General features: G+C 34.1%; 1 protein-coding gene across 1 annotated transcript in view; it reads right to left on the reverse strand.

Moving 5' to 3' along the window:
* Positions 1–344: 344 nt before the first annotated feature.
* The window catches only part of gnai1 (guanine nucleotide binding protein (G protein), alpha inhibiting activity polypeptide 1), a 36,102-nt gene continuing 20,843 nt past the window's right edge, over positions 345–15,603 (reverse strand). The window contains exons 2-9 of the mRNA XM_088922756.1: positions 11,172–11,214; positions 10,937–11,078; positions 8,975–9,132; positions 6,817–6,945; positions 5,977–6,106; positions 5,040–5,193; positions 3,735–3,940; positions 345–1,697 (exon numbers count right to left, since the gene is read on the reverse strand). Coding sequence (XP_088778882.1) covers positions 3,750–3,940; positions 5,040–5,193; positions 5,977–6,106; positions 6,817–6,945; positions 8,975–9,132; positions 10,937–11,078; positions 11,172–11,214 — 947 coding nt within the window. The 3' untranslated portion in view covers positions 345–1,697; positions 3,735–3,749. The remainder of the gene's footprint in view (positions 1,698–3,734; positions 3,941–5,039; positions 5,194–5,976; positions 6,107–6,816; positions 6,946–8,974; positions 9,133–10,936; positions 11,079–11,171; positions 11,215–15,603) is intronic.

Here is a 15,603-nt window from a genome sequence, read left to right on the forward strand (position 1 = left end):
ATTGTAAGATTCTTGCATTGTATATGTACCATACTGTTTTAAGAAAATGGATACTACTTTTATTCAGTACTAGTATGCAAGTATAGAACAGCATGAGTCAACTTCTACTGTATTAAAATGATTACATTAATTGTTTTAAAACATTTAATGTTTTGTGCTGGAATGTATAAACTACAATTAAATATAAAAAACAAATTTATTGAATGCTTTGACCGTGTGAATGCACCCCCTTCCCCCCCATATAACCTTATTTCTACATCTACATAGATGTTAGTTCCAAATTATAAAGGTATTTTTGCAGATCTGTTAAAAGATGCAACAAACAGGTCTTGAACATTACAAAATTTCAGAATTCTTAGTTTTTATTAACTTTCTTAGGGATATTCTTAAGTACAGACTAATGTTGAGAAGACTCCTAGTTCTAGTAACTGGTCCTCTTTGTAGTACAAATGATTTACATTTTAAAATGTCACAAAGGGTTGTCCCGCGCTTAATTCCACCTAAAAAATTGCCCGTGAAGGCTGTACAATCCCACCCTAATGCTCATTAAGTTCAAAAAAAGAAAATTAAAATATTTCACAAGAAAAGGCACATATAAAATCTGTAAAGTTGTAAATATTTTTATAGTTATTGATTTATCCAACTCTTTTCTTCATACTGGAATGAATCGACCTAAAATCATGCACATACAGTAATTTACATTTCATTTTGGACACACTTTCTTTTAAATCCATTACTCCACAGAAATATCGAATTGACCTGTAGTAAAGGATACAATGGTTTCACCATACAAATAGTAAAATACATACTTTTATTAGCAAAAATTGGAAAATGTTTTAACAATGTATGATGCCTTAAGTATTAAGTTAGTTTTTTTCAGCTGTTTCTTCCAATATTCACAAATATTCCGAGTACATCCTTTTGTCAATTTCACACTACCTTCTGAAAGTACTACTTTCAGAACTGACATATATTTCTGGAAAAAATATCCAGAATGATTTTCCAAACTTATTTTCAAATCGTAGTTTATTAAACAACTGAAAGCTGGATTTTCAACTCGTTTCAACATATTTTGAGATTTTATTTAGGATGCACTAAACAGTAATGTCTTGGTTTTCATAATTGCTTCCCAAAAACGCCATCGATGCACAGGAATCTTACACGTGAGTGAACACTAGTCCTGAAAGATAATCAACTTAGTCAAACTGAGTAAACTGGGGGAAGATCTGACAGGAATGTGCAGACATAAGGAATTCATATTAAACATTACACTTTATGTTGGAACAATTTAGCAGGCAAACAAAGCATTTAACATGGACTGCAAAAGGCATGCAATGGCACAAGAGCCTACAAATCAGATTCCATTTGACCCCTTTCTTTCCAAAAGTGGGGAAAACATTTTTCCACAAAGGCAAGCTCCTTTTTAAAAAGGCCAAAAAGTAAAGGAACAAATCAATTAAAAAATAACTCTCTTCATAAAATGACCTATTTATGAAAAACAATTGCTGCAACAGTTACATTTACACATAAAATCTAGACAAATGTTTTCTAAATTCTAATTTAAAATATACTGGGAAAAAACATAAATAAAGCTCTTAAAACTGGCAAAAAGTACAGTACTGGTCCATAATTTCATTTTCCTCATTGAGTCTCCCCCAGAAAATGTAGATGTTGAGCCTGGTCATTTATTTTCCAATCTGCACAAAAAAAAACAAACAAAATTATTTTAAATAATAATCTTATATTACACAACACAAGCATCACAAGTGACAACATTCAAAACAACCTGTGCATTTCTAAGGAAAATAATTTTTAAGCATTAAGAGAAAAAAGTATAACAAAAACTGTTACCTCCATGTATCGGTCTCATATAGGGCATGCATATCAAAGGCTGCAATTGTGCAAAGCTTTTTTGCAAGGCTAATTTACATTTTTTTCCATTTGAAAATCTTTCTGTCCTACTGGTCCAGTTGATGTACAGACTGCTCAAAGAGGTTTTAAAGTTTATGGGAAAAACTCGTGCCTTTGTTTTGGACACGATGTCACTGATATAAGACATTCAAATTTACATTCTACCTGTCAGTACATTTTTGAGAAACCAGTTAGTTAATTCACCAGTGCTTGCGTGGTGCTGTATAAGTATTATACAATGGCAATAAAGCACAAGTGTCAACTCCATCTGGAAATGAGGCACTTTTCACAATTATCCAGGCTGAATATGGACATGTTTTTATCTGCTCTAAATCTCTAACATCTGATGCGATGGAATGGAAAAATAATCAGTCTGCAATGTCTTCTTGCAAGACATGAACAATATCCTGTCATGAAGTGCAGACTTCAAATGAAGATGCACTGAACTGGATATTTCTTGCCTGTAGTGCACACTCCTCTGAGCATGAATACTTCATTATGGTTACCCTGGAATACTAGAGAATGTGATCTCCATTGACAAAGAATACTTCTAGCTGCCATTAGAACATATTCCCAAATGAAAGGAAGCCCTTTGGTCCATCTTATGTGTTTGCATTGTATTATTTCATTATTACGAAAGCACTAGTATTATCTACAATAAGGGGCTTTTACTGTGAACTACACAAATCGAAAAGAATTTGAGATAGAAACATTTGATATGAATGACAATAAAATAGCTAATACTTTAGGAAAGTGGACAAGCCAAAATCCATTTCTTCCTAATTTCATTAATCCATTAACAAACTTGCTTAGTCCTGGTAAAGATCACAGCAAACCACAGCTTAGAAGCATGGCTAGCACACAGGCACAATTTAGTCACTAAGTTAACCAGCATGTCTTTTAAAAAGAGGGGAGAAATCTGGAGACCCTCAGTGAATACGCACTGAAACTTGGGGAGAACACAAAATCTCCACACAAGAGTACACTACAGTTTTTAAACCAGATCCAAAAAAAAAAAACTGAGGTAGCAATGCCAACTGACGTGTCACTATGCCTTTGAAACCTTCAAATAAAACAATTAAAAATTATTTTCTGGTGCTTTACCATAAAATAACTTTAGATAAATACACCCAATCAAAGTTAAAGGTATCTGTGGGTCTTACAAGTCAAAGGTAAATTAGTATACTGATACAAGTTGGTTTCAGATTTTAATAACAGGAAAATTGTTAAAAAGGCTACATGACCATACAAATCACCATGAAAAAGATTACATTTTATTTAATTACATAAAATTAACCATAAACTATTTGTCATAGTACTAATTTTTGCATAAGGCAGTAAACAAATTTAATTTGTAGCTTGAAATATATGCCTAAAGGACTACACCTTTTAATTAGAATAGTCTGTAAATAACTAAACACATTTTATATGTATTTTTGGTATAAAAAAATTAAAAAGAAAATTCCCAGCCTTCAGTATAACATAAGATGGAAACAACCTGGTCTGTCACAATGAGCATCAGCTATTTTTGAAACTTCTACTTCTATGTCAGACAGCTTTGCTCTGAATCACTGTTCTGAGTGCCATGTGAGACACTTCTAAACAGAGTAAGATAATTCTCCAAAATCACTGTGACCTTTAACACACAGCTCTGTGATTGGAAATATTTGGAAAACGGCACTAAAATTCTTGGCCAGGATTGACAATGGAAACAAGGCATGTGATGATAACGCTACAAACTCCCATAGTTTAAATTATTATAACTACACTCACTGGAGTTTCGTCTTACCAAGTAAAATAGAAATGTTTTTGAAATGCCTTACCAAGGTTTGCCAAGTTTAAAATAAGCCGCAGTCCTTCAGGTTGTTCTTGATGATGACGTCAGTAACGGCATCAAACACAAACTGAACATTCTTGGTGTCTGTGGCACAAGTGAAATGAGTGTAGATCTCCTTGGTGTCTTTTCTCTTGTTCAAATCTTCGAACTGGCACTGAATATAAGCGGCAGCTTCTTCATAGGTGTTTGATCCTTTTGACAATGGACAGAGATAAAAAAATTAGAAGACATCATTTAAAATTAAATCTTAAAATGACCCTTGCATAGAAACAATTCTCCATTATTTGACTGTTGACTGTTATGTAATCACAGAACAGAATGTGGTTTATTTTCTATCCTGAAGAAGTAAGTGCATTAGTGCTGGGAGCTGCTTCAGTGTATACGTTACAAAGGAATAAGTAGAGGTTAATTCCACACTGAAAATAAAAGGTAAAACATGTTTCCACAAATTAAATTTTTATTCATCAAGGTCACCAAGTACAGAAATATTCCAAAGAAACGGTAAAACAGGTGCCCTTCAGCTAACAGAATTCAACATTATTTTGTTAAAATGCATAATTACGGTAAAAAACATTTTTTTATAATGTTATGTTACAGGGTTTATAATATTTATAATCCAATTCAAGAAAGTACTAGTGGGTGTGGTAAATTACAGCAATTATTAATAAAGTTATTGCCTTTCCAAAATTGTTATTCTGTGTGCATGTTTTGACTAATTTAGGCATGTTCCTTATTTTTACCTCTTCAATTTACCTCATTTTTATTATTGCATTCACATACAGAAGCATCATTTTATGTTAACTTCGAATTAGCTTATCTAACAACTGAAAGCAATACTTTCTGTTATGTTCTCACATTAAGCAATAAATTCTGTGAGTATTTCTTCAGGCAGATCAGGACTTAAGCAAGCCATGTTAAACTAACAGGAATTTCTCACACTGGTAGCAAATGTACTTCCTAAATAGAACCAAGTTGTGCCAGGTGGATTTTCTCTTGTGACAAACTGCCTAGAGAAGTGTTATAAATCGGAATTGGACATTTCCTTAAACAGTAATTTTCCAGGTGGGGAAATATGTACAGTTTACACAAATATGTCCATTTATATCACAAGATCTAGGAAAATCTTAAAATGAATTCCAACATCATAGGAAAATATTTTTATATTGTGTCAAGAATACTGGAACTCTGTCAAACAGTTTCTGAGGTGTAAGGTTAGTTACAGGGTTAGTTTGTGGGCTGCTGGTTAACGACTTTATAGTAATATGCATTAGCCTCTCCAGATTTACTTTACCTGCATATTCAGGGTAGCAAATTGTAAGAGGGCTCTTTTTAATCTTTTCCTCAAACAGATCCTTCTTGTTAAGGAAAAGAATAATAGATGTGTCTGTGAACCACTTGTTGTTGCAGATACTGTCAAACAATTTCATGCTTTCATGCATCCGGTTCTGAAAAACAAATTCAAACATCATAATTACTACAAAAATACAACCATTACAAAACAATTATTAACACCATAATAATGGAGTTCATTTCAATGTTCCTCTTTAGAGATGCCATTATGAGTACAAATTCAAAAGGCTTAAAAATGTAACAACATAATCCTGTGAACTCTATTATGGTTATTTTTCAAATAAGGAACAAGTAAAGGTTTATGCCATGCTGAAAAGAGAAGAAAGGAAACAACGTTTCAGCTATGGAGCCTTCTTCGGGTGTCTCTTTTCAGCACGGAACAAACCTTTACTTGTTCCTTTGCAGCCCACGCATGCTGACGCAGCTACCTACTTGAACATTTTTCAAATAATCCATGCATGCATGTGGAGATCCTTACTGGTATTTTAAAATAAGGCTTTATTGAAATAGAAAGATTTCTAAAATAATAACTTAGCTGTATAGAGTTAAAATATACTAAACCTGACTCAAACTCCCTACATCCAGCAAAGCCATCTCAATTCTAATCTCATACAAGACCAGAAAAACAAAAGGCTTGGTTAAGGAGCCAAGATACTAGCATTATATTACATTACACTACAAAGTCTGAAAGGTAACATTTCATATCAGATATATCACATTGTGCATGAAAAAACATGGGGGCAACTTATTAAATAATTAAAATGTTATATTCCTCCCTCTATGAAAGAAGGAGACATTTGAATAGGCTTCATAGCTTAGCTTTTTTAATGAAAAAAGTTCACATTAGGTGAAGTATGGTATGAAATGATTTTGCTTACCATTTCTTCATCTTCAGCTAAGACAAGGTCATAGTCACTCAGTGCCACACAAAATATGATTGCTGTGACACCCTCAAAGCAGTGAATCCACTTCTTTCTCTCAGATCTTTGACCACCAACATCAAACATTCTAAAAGGGAATACTCAGTTTAGATTCTAACTAAGTGCATTATTATTTAGAAATCTAAGAACTTGAGATCCACAATCTGCATGTTTTTTTATATTCAGTCTTTCAAACAATTATTATACATATATACTTCATTTGCCAGTATTTTTTATTTAAAGTTTTGCACACCTCAGTACATGAAGTCTTAAAACTCATTACATGCTTGTAGTATGAGTTGAGAACAAAGAGACAGTCATTTATTATGCTCACAGCATTGTCGTGCAGACCGTGCTGTTCTGAACTGCCTTATATATATCTATATTATGCCGTTTTGTAACATTGTACAGTGCTAACATTCTGTAATAGTATTCCATTTTGAAGAAATTCTTTTGCACTAAATAAAACATGTTTAAAATGTATTTTTTTTATGGCCACATAGGTAATCTTAGCCTGCTATATGATTCTGGCTTTACTTCCACAAATAGTGTTTAATGATTAAAATAAAGAATGGCAGAGACCCACGGTCATCTGTACGTATAGTTAAATTTCAAATAGTCACAATGGTTTCCAAAAACAGTGTTGCTTGCAGTTTTAATGTAGACCTAAAACAATATTCAAAAAGGCTGTTCTGCAGTGATCACAGAAGTCTTGTAGATGTTTTAAGAAACACAAGAGTTTCCTTCTTTTCACATTTTCTTCCAGAATTTCGGCCTAGAAAGAACCTGTGCACTTACTTGAAATGTAAGTCCTTGAAAGTGAAATGTGTCTCTACAATTCCAGTTGTCTTGACTCTGGTTCTGAGGACATCCTGCTGTGTGGGGATATAGGTCGTCTGTGCTATCCTATCCAGGTCATTCAGGTAGCTGTAAGACACAGAACAAAAGAAAGGTCATTTCTTCACATAAGACAAAAATGTAGGGCAGTTTATCCATTGAAACAATGCTAAAGTAAACCATCAATGCAACTTTACATGAAATTATCATTACTAAGATTACATTTCAAAATATAAAAAAACAGAAAAATTAAAGAATATAGGAATTAATTGAATGACTTAAAACCAATTAACATATAATTTATTTATCATGTATCTTGTAGTTTTAAAGATGGCAACCAATAAATGGTTCTGAGGATTTACTGATATAGCTAAAGTTACAAAAATATATTAAATTGTTTTGAATTTATGACACTTATTTCTAGAGTAGAGATTCTTCAAGATAAACATCTGGTTTGCATCCACAAGTTCTGATTAGGGGTATTAGGGGTAAATAAAGACAAGCAAGTTGTAGCTATGCCATTAGCCAGTGACTAGGATTCTTTACAGTAGCAGATTGAGTGTCACCAGGGTTGGCCAAGCTTGATTTGACAGGTGTGTCCTCAATCGGGGAAAACCACAATATATGGACTGAGCAATGTCAATTCTCCTGTAAGGACTGTGGAATTCACATTCCATTAAATAAATGCAGAGAGGCTCTAATGGGCTAGTATCGAGGAAGAAAGTATAAAGTCCTCATTCCTCCTCGGGATGATGAGAAGGGGTAAAGAGGATGGATTGGAGTGCATATTCAACCCATTTCTACCCATATTCTACCATATTTTGCTCAAAACATATCCAGCACAAAACAGAGCAAGATGCATACCTTTAACAGATTACAAACTGCAACATAAAACAAACAGCAAATAAGGTTATCACCTCTATATAATAATAAAGAGTATAAAGAAATTCCGTATTATCTTAATCTCCCATCAGATTTTTTCCCAGCATAAACTTGAGTTCACAGCACACCAAAGCAATAATTTTGTATAAGGTCCTTTATAAGTGTCTTGTCGATCAACTTTAAATTTTAGAAGGTGCGTGACATCAAATGTTTGTCCTTCATACTTACTATTCAACAAGGATAATGGAATAGAAACTCCAACTGAAAAAGTAAATTAATTTCCCATGTGGTCAGCAGGGAAATTACAGTGTGGGGACACACAATGGGAATGTTGTGACGTTCCAACTCTTATCACCCAGTGGGCACAATGAAAATCATTTGTACACTAGTAGATGGTTGACAATTAAGCACAAAAGGATATTAAAGCAAGTTCCACTTTTGTCAAAATTTCACAAGGGTGCGATTTCCTTTAGCAAACCACCAGATGAGACTGTTTTGAGGCCAAACTCATGTTGCACAAGATGACAAACTTATAATACTACCATTTAGTGATAGCTCAGGGAAAATCCGTTGTTGGATAGTATAATGTCAGTAGAGCACCACAGTTTGAAAACTGTAAATGCACTGGCTCGTTTAAAAACCAAAAGACTAACATCTGTATTGCCTTTTGCTTTTTACAATATTGCATAGAGAGAACGCTTCTTGCAGGTCTTCCAGTGTACTCAGGTAGTATAACGTGCAAGGATTATCAGACTATATTAACAGATCAGTTAAAGTTTTTTTCTAGCACTATGTCGATTAGAAATAGGATGTTCTACTATGGACTATACTGTTTACAGCAAAGAGCAGACTAGACAGTGTCAGATGTTCCGTTTATTCTTACCAATGTCTAATGGAACATAAAACATGTCAAAAGTCCAGTTCTTGTTAAATTTGTTTATGGCACTGGTGTCCATGAAGTAAAAACAGCATCCTATAAAACACCATCCTATTTCACTAATGTCAACATTTATGAATAACTAATACAATTTTTTTCAGTTCAGACTGTCTATAGCAATGAATAACATTTCAAGGTTGTATTAATGAAAAGCTGACCAATGCAAGTAGAAATGGATGGTAATATTGGATTACTTTGTACTTTATGTAATCTACATAAGCTTTTATTGCCTATGTTTTGTCTAGCATACAATTCATTAAAAAAAAAACATGAAATGAATTAAAGTAAATGGCCACTTACTATGCAGCAGAGTCATTGAGCTGGTATTCTCTTGACCTGCTGAAACAGGCCTGGACACCCCCATCCTTCCATAACCTCTTGATGACTCCTGCAAGTTCTGCAGTCATGAAGCCCTCCTCCGCAGAACCCGCTAGCACAAACAGCTGACGTGCATCATCCTAGTGAGGAAGGCATCAAGCAGTGAAATACTCAAGCTTAGAAGCCTTGCTACAAATACAAATCAAAATTCAAAACCAAGCCTCCCCACTGAATCAGTTGTGTTTCTTATGATGCTGAGTGTATTTATCACTTATAACTACAACAATAATGATCAAATCCTTAAATACTTGACTTAAATGGGATAACACATTCATTACAGTTGCAAGAAAACGTTTGTGAATCCTTTGGAATTACCTGGATTTCTGCATTAATTAATCATAAAATGTGGTCTGATCTTCAACTAAGTCACAATAATAGACAAACACAATCTGCTTATACTAATAATGCACAAACAATTCTACTTATATATTTATATATAAAATTGTACTTGTATGGATTATATATACTTATATAGAATATTGAACACATCGTTTAAACATTCACAGTCCAGGCTGGAAAAAGTATGTGAACCCTTGTATTTAGTAACTGCTAGAACCTCCTTTAGCAGCAATAACCTCCACCAAACGTTTCCTGTAGCTGCTGATGAGACTTGCACAACGGTTAGGAGGAATTTTAGACCATTCTTCCTTACAGAACTGTTTCAGTTCATCGATATTTCTGGGATTCCTTGCATGAACAGCTCTCTTTAGGTCATGCCACAGCATCTCAATTGGGTTGAGGTCTGGACTCTGACTTGGCCATTCCAGAACACAAATTGTCTTCTGTTTAAGTCATTCTGTTGTTGATTTACACCTGTGTTTCAGTTCATTGTCTTGTTACATCAACCAACTTCTATTAAGCTTCAGGTGATGGACCGCTACCCTGACATTGTCCTGTAAAATTTCTTGATACAATTCTGAATTAATTGCTCCCTCTAGTACAGCAAGCTGTCCAGGCCCTGAGGCAGCAAAGCAGCCCCAAACCATGATGCTCCCTCCACCATGCTTCACGGTTCATCTCATCTCATTGATTGGAACACCTGACTAATTAGCTTTTGGAGAAGTCATTAGCCTAGAGGTTCACATACTTTTTCCAACCTAGACTGTGAATGTTTAAACGATGTGTTCAGTACTGACAAGAAGTACAATTGTTTGTCTATTACTGTGACTTAGTGGGAGATCAGACCACATTTTTATGAGTAATTAATGCAGAAATCCAGGTAATTCCAAAGGGTTCACAAACGGTTTTTTTGCAACTGTATTTAGAATATTGTGTACAATTTTGGGTCACCCTGTTATGAAAAAAGGGTATTGGTGCTCTGGAATACATTCTGAGGTATACTCCTAGGATTTTAAATGAAAGTCCTGAAAGAAGAGACTTTAAGAAAACTGAACCTTTTTAAACTTACAAAGAGGACTATAAGGGAACAAAGCTCAAGAATTCAAAAATCCTTAGATACTGACAAATGCAAGGTTGATGTGTCCTAACCAACCATGCATTTGTCAGTGTCTAAGGACATAAATGGAAACAACAGGAAAGTGTACTTAAAACTAAGAACAGGAGGCATTTTTTAGACATAACATTGGAGAAGATTGGATAAGTTACACAGCCAAGTTGGTAAGCTGACACACTGGCTTCTTTCAAGAAAAAATGTTGAGCATGGATCCTGATCAATTAGCTATCAGACACTAAGAGCTTGATGGGCTGAGGAGTGGCTTCCTCTTATTCGTAATTTTATATGTTCTAATTGACCGTAGTGGGGTAGTTAAATGTTGAATATATTACTATTCTTCAACTTGTATCTTACCACAAATCAATCATTTGCATTTCTAACATTATGCCCTTTGTGCTCGCAGTACTCTTTTTATATGAAGAAATACATACTGCTCTCGCTGAATCGCCAAAGTCTATCTTCAATCTTCCCATTGCCCTGATGATAGCAATTATAGATTGAATGGTGTTGCTGTAAACAACAGCTTTGTACTGTTTACATTCCTCTTCTGAATAGCCAGCTTCATGGATAATTCTAAAAAACAATATATAAAATGGGTTAAATCAAACAAACGAGTAGCCACATTCCACAGTACAGCTCTCCAATTCCTTAGCAAAGCAAACTTACTTCATCTGTTTCACGATTGTGCTTTTCCCTGACTCGCCAGCCCCTGCAAGAGAAAAGGAATTTTTTTATTTAGAAGGAGAAACGTATATAAAATTCAATTACATACTATGACTAAAACTCAATGCATGCCTCAAACACCAACATACCCCTAAAACAAACTCTTAAACCTGTGACTTTTGCGGACAATTATTCATTATTTTTGTTTCAGCATTTGATGTTTGTTAAAGTGCCAAAAAAATACAATTATTGTAATATTTAAAAACCTCTAAAACTTGAAAGAGACAGTGCAGTACTATTACTTCTTCCAGCATCCAATTCATTCAGAAGTTCTCAATGAAATCAAATCATTTAGAATAAGATTTTTTTAGACAAATCTAAAACAAATTTGACATTTATGACCTTCAGGATTAATAATACCTAAAGCCAAAAGACAGCTGCAGAGCCCTGGAAAGAATCTCAATATAATGAACACAGGACACGTCTTTTTGTTTCAGGTGCATTTTATCTTTCCGTTATAGAAGTGGACAGGACCTTTGACACTAGACATCCCTTTCCACATTCTCCATGTGATCACTACCTGCACAGCGAAGGACATCTCAATGCAGTTACCAGCTACCATTATCTCCTGCGTTTTTTAAACGTCTTCCATATTAAAGTAACATCTCAATATAAACAGTGATTTTTCTGGTAATAGGAAATTTTATAGCAAACCTCTTTTTTCAATAAAGTGATTTACTCAGTTCGGTTTTAGCGTTAGCTCTGGATTATAACCAACCTTCCAGTATTTACTAGAACCAGTAGGTACGCTTTCTTAGTAGAGTAAATCTTTCAATTATTATTTTGACAACACAATAAACTGCAAAAAACTTTGCACCAATTTAAGAGGATTAACTTGATTAGTGTAACAGATCACTGTTAAACTTCATGAATTTTTTTTATTCAACATACAGATGCACAAACATCGATAGCAGAAAAAAATGACTGCAGATATGTTAAGAAAATCCTTAATTCCTCTTGAAGGCCAAAGTCATATTATATTTGCATAGACAATATACATATCCACATATATACAAAAGAGTATTACGCAAGAGGAGTGTTTCCACCCTCAGCAGTAAAAAATAGACTATTTTTTTGGCAAAGGCAATAGATCTCCTCTTACTAGTATGTTACAGGAGTTTGTGAGAAATGTAGAAATTGGTCGACAAATTTTACCATGTTCTGTCAAAAAAGGACACTCTTCGGAGTTCTGGTGTGTTCCACGAGAACACAATCATTAGTTTTAGAAAAATGAATGATAATTAGCTCTAGAACAGTCAACAGACTTGTAATTTCAATTTACAGTACAAATAAAAAAGACAGACAGCTACAGCTTGCTTTCAAACCTTCATTAGGGGTCATCAACACTTCACATCTAGCTGTGACCAGTGAATCGGGAATAAACAAACAAGGTCTATAACTTTAATTTATATAAGTGACGTTTAATTCTAACACTGAACATTCAAAGCTAATTAATATCTACACTTTCAAAGTTCATAAAACTACACAACAGCCATCTTAAGTGTTGCTGATAATTTCTTTTTTACAGGTTCAGCCATTCCTTACATTTGAACAGTAAGTATCCCTTAAAATAGAAACCATGCTGACATGAGAACTTAATATTACTTTCTGCACATATAACATTATTTTATATTTAATCGAGCTGCACTTGTTTTTGTTAATTTTGTTAAAAAGAGTACCTGGGTTAATTTATATTAATTATTAATAGCAGTTCAAGAATGAACACCACAGCTTACCTATAAAAATAGTTTGAATTTTGTAAGGTATGGCCATAACCCTCAATGTGCATGAAGTGGACTGAAAACAGACATATAAGCTGTATAATTGCTTCATTTAGATTCTCCTGAATCTAAACTCTGTATCCAACTCTATGAAATCCAAGTTAATGCATGTTGTACTCACATTTCATACATCTGAAAGGCATGTATCAAAAACAAATCAAAGCTGCATTTATGCTTCAAGTCAAACCAGAGAATGATCGAGACAGCAGCAGATGTACTTGCTGTAAAAAATGTATTCATTTCCTTATATAGAAAAATCATAACTTAAAATTAAACTGATCCAGAGAAACACCAAAGATGAACTCTCAAAGGTATGTGACTGTAACAATGACTATATTATGAAAGCAATAGAAAATGTTCTTCACAGAAGCTCTGGGTTCTCCACCTTGTGCTATTTTTGCTCTGATCTTCACGTAATTCAAAATGTCAGAAAACTGGAGAATCCCCGAGGGTCAACATCATCTACTGAACCTTTCACCCTCATCATCGCTGTGGCACTGCTCAGTTTTCCCATTAAAATCAGCCCTCTCTCTTACACTCTCACACGCAGTGCTCACAGGTTTTCCAACCAAAACAGCACTCTCTCTCTTACTTCAGCTGTCCTCAGGCTTTTTCAGCCATATTTCAAACTCTGATATGAAAGCCCCTTCATTAAGCAATAGGATACAATTATGACTGGATAATGTTTTTCTGTAAAGTTAAATGAGTTATTGTAAAAAGTAAGATTTAATGTTTAGTGCATTTAACAATTAAAATATAAAAGTAGGAAGAATATTTAATTCTTACAGGACCATGGATGACCAGATGATTTTATGATGATGATCTAATTTCTCCAAAGCTATTAAGATAAGATCACTTTATTTGCCATGTACAATTTCTTGCATTAGGAATTTGTTTTTTCGCATACCCCAGCTTGCTCTCCATGAGACAGCCAGGCACACAAACAGGGAGAGAAGCTTGGGGTTATAATGATGACACCAATTTCTCACTAAATGTGCAACATTAATATTTTCGTTTGCTATCATGTTTTAAAAATTAAGTTTCAACTTTTTTTGTAAGGTATTAAGCAACCAAAATACAACAAAATGATGTCCTTGTATTTCTGCAACAGACTTATTTGCTACTGTACCATAATTTGATTCTTGTCAACATCCTTTATCTGTAACACTAAAAATGTAAGCAGACTCCCTTCTAAATAATCAACCAACACAGATATGAAATATTTTTCTATTTTACTTTTATGCAATGTTACGTTTCTGAGAACTTGTAGTGTTGTTTCTGCCATGTATTTGGTATATACTCAAAACTGTACCACAAACATGCAATCCAACCATAAGTCATGCATATGTCATATATATTAAGCAATCAGAGACTAATATGTTACTTTCAGGAAATGTAAGCTAGGTAGGTGCACATCTAATACACAGGAATATGCACATATTCAACATTGAATAGATCACAAAAAGGGTTGTTTTCTTATTCCAATCGCAAAAAGTGGTTTTACAAATCTGTCAACCGCTTCCAAAATACAAAAACAGTCCATCTAAAACAGCAAAGGAGAACAGAATAGATCCTAAGAACTAACAAATTCCATCGAAAAAGCTTTTGATGAAAGAGGTATATATATACATAGTCTGAAAGCTTTAGGAACACAGGGTAATACAATCTCACGAATTAAGAGCTTTCTTGCGCAAAATAAAACAATAACATACTAAAAGGATCTTAAAATCCAATTCCAGTCTGTGGTATGTGAATACATTGGACTTTTAACGTTATATCAGTTACTAGTCTTTGCTACACTTAGTAAACCTTTAAAATTTGCAGATGATATTAAAGGAGTAGCAATGTCAGTTATTTTTCAACAGTGCAAAATGCAAAGGTACTTGGAACTGGACATATACTTGACAAATTAAATGTAAGTTAAAAGAATTAAAGTCAGGTAGGAAAATATGTATATAATAATAAGTACTGAATAGTTGGTGCTGATGTTGAAGCAATGTTGGTTAGCCTTCATTAGAAATACTGGGGTCATAATGCATTTCAAAAGTACAAAAGATACAGAAGATAGCAACCTTGAACAATTCCCAATTTCAAGCCAAATTCTTGAGATCAACAAGAGCTCCAGTAATCACACTTAACAGTTGTTAAAACAGTCCATGAATGCTTATGCAATTGCCTAAGACCTTTAGTAAGATTTGCAAAACACAGGCCAATCATTTTTTACCATCAAAGCAGGGGGGGTTTAAGGTGCAGTGAATTAGCATAGGCTTGACCATACTGACTCATGTCTTTCAAACAAAGCAGCAGCGACAGTCTGTACTTGTGGACTTGAACCCCGTGTCCCTTGAAAATGAGTTCTGTCACAGTCGGACACCTTTTCTGTCATATATGCTTTCTGATGTAGGAGTTTCAATTCAATTCAAATTTCAATTCTTTTTATTTATTGTTGTCATCCTGTAAAGCGCTTTGAGAAGCCACCTTTAAAAGCGCTATATAAAATAAAGTTTATTATTATTATTTTGCATGTGCTCCAGAAACTCCATAGCAGCTTTTGGTTGGATGATGTACATTCCCCAGTTATTTAAACGCCTATT

The sequence above is a fragment of the Atractosteus spatula genome, chromosome 8 (genome assembly GCF_055471065.1).
Source record: "Atractosteus spatula isolate fAtrSpa1 chromosome 8, fAtrSpa1.hap1, whole genome shotgun sequence".
NCBI lineage: Eukaryota > Metazoa > Chordata > Actinopteri > Semionotiformes > Lepisosteidae > Atractosteus > Atractosteus spatula.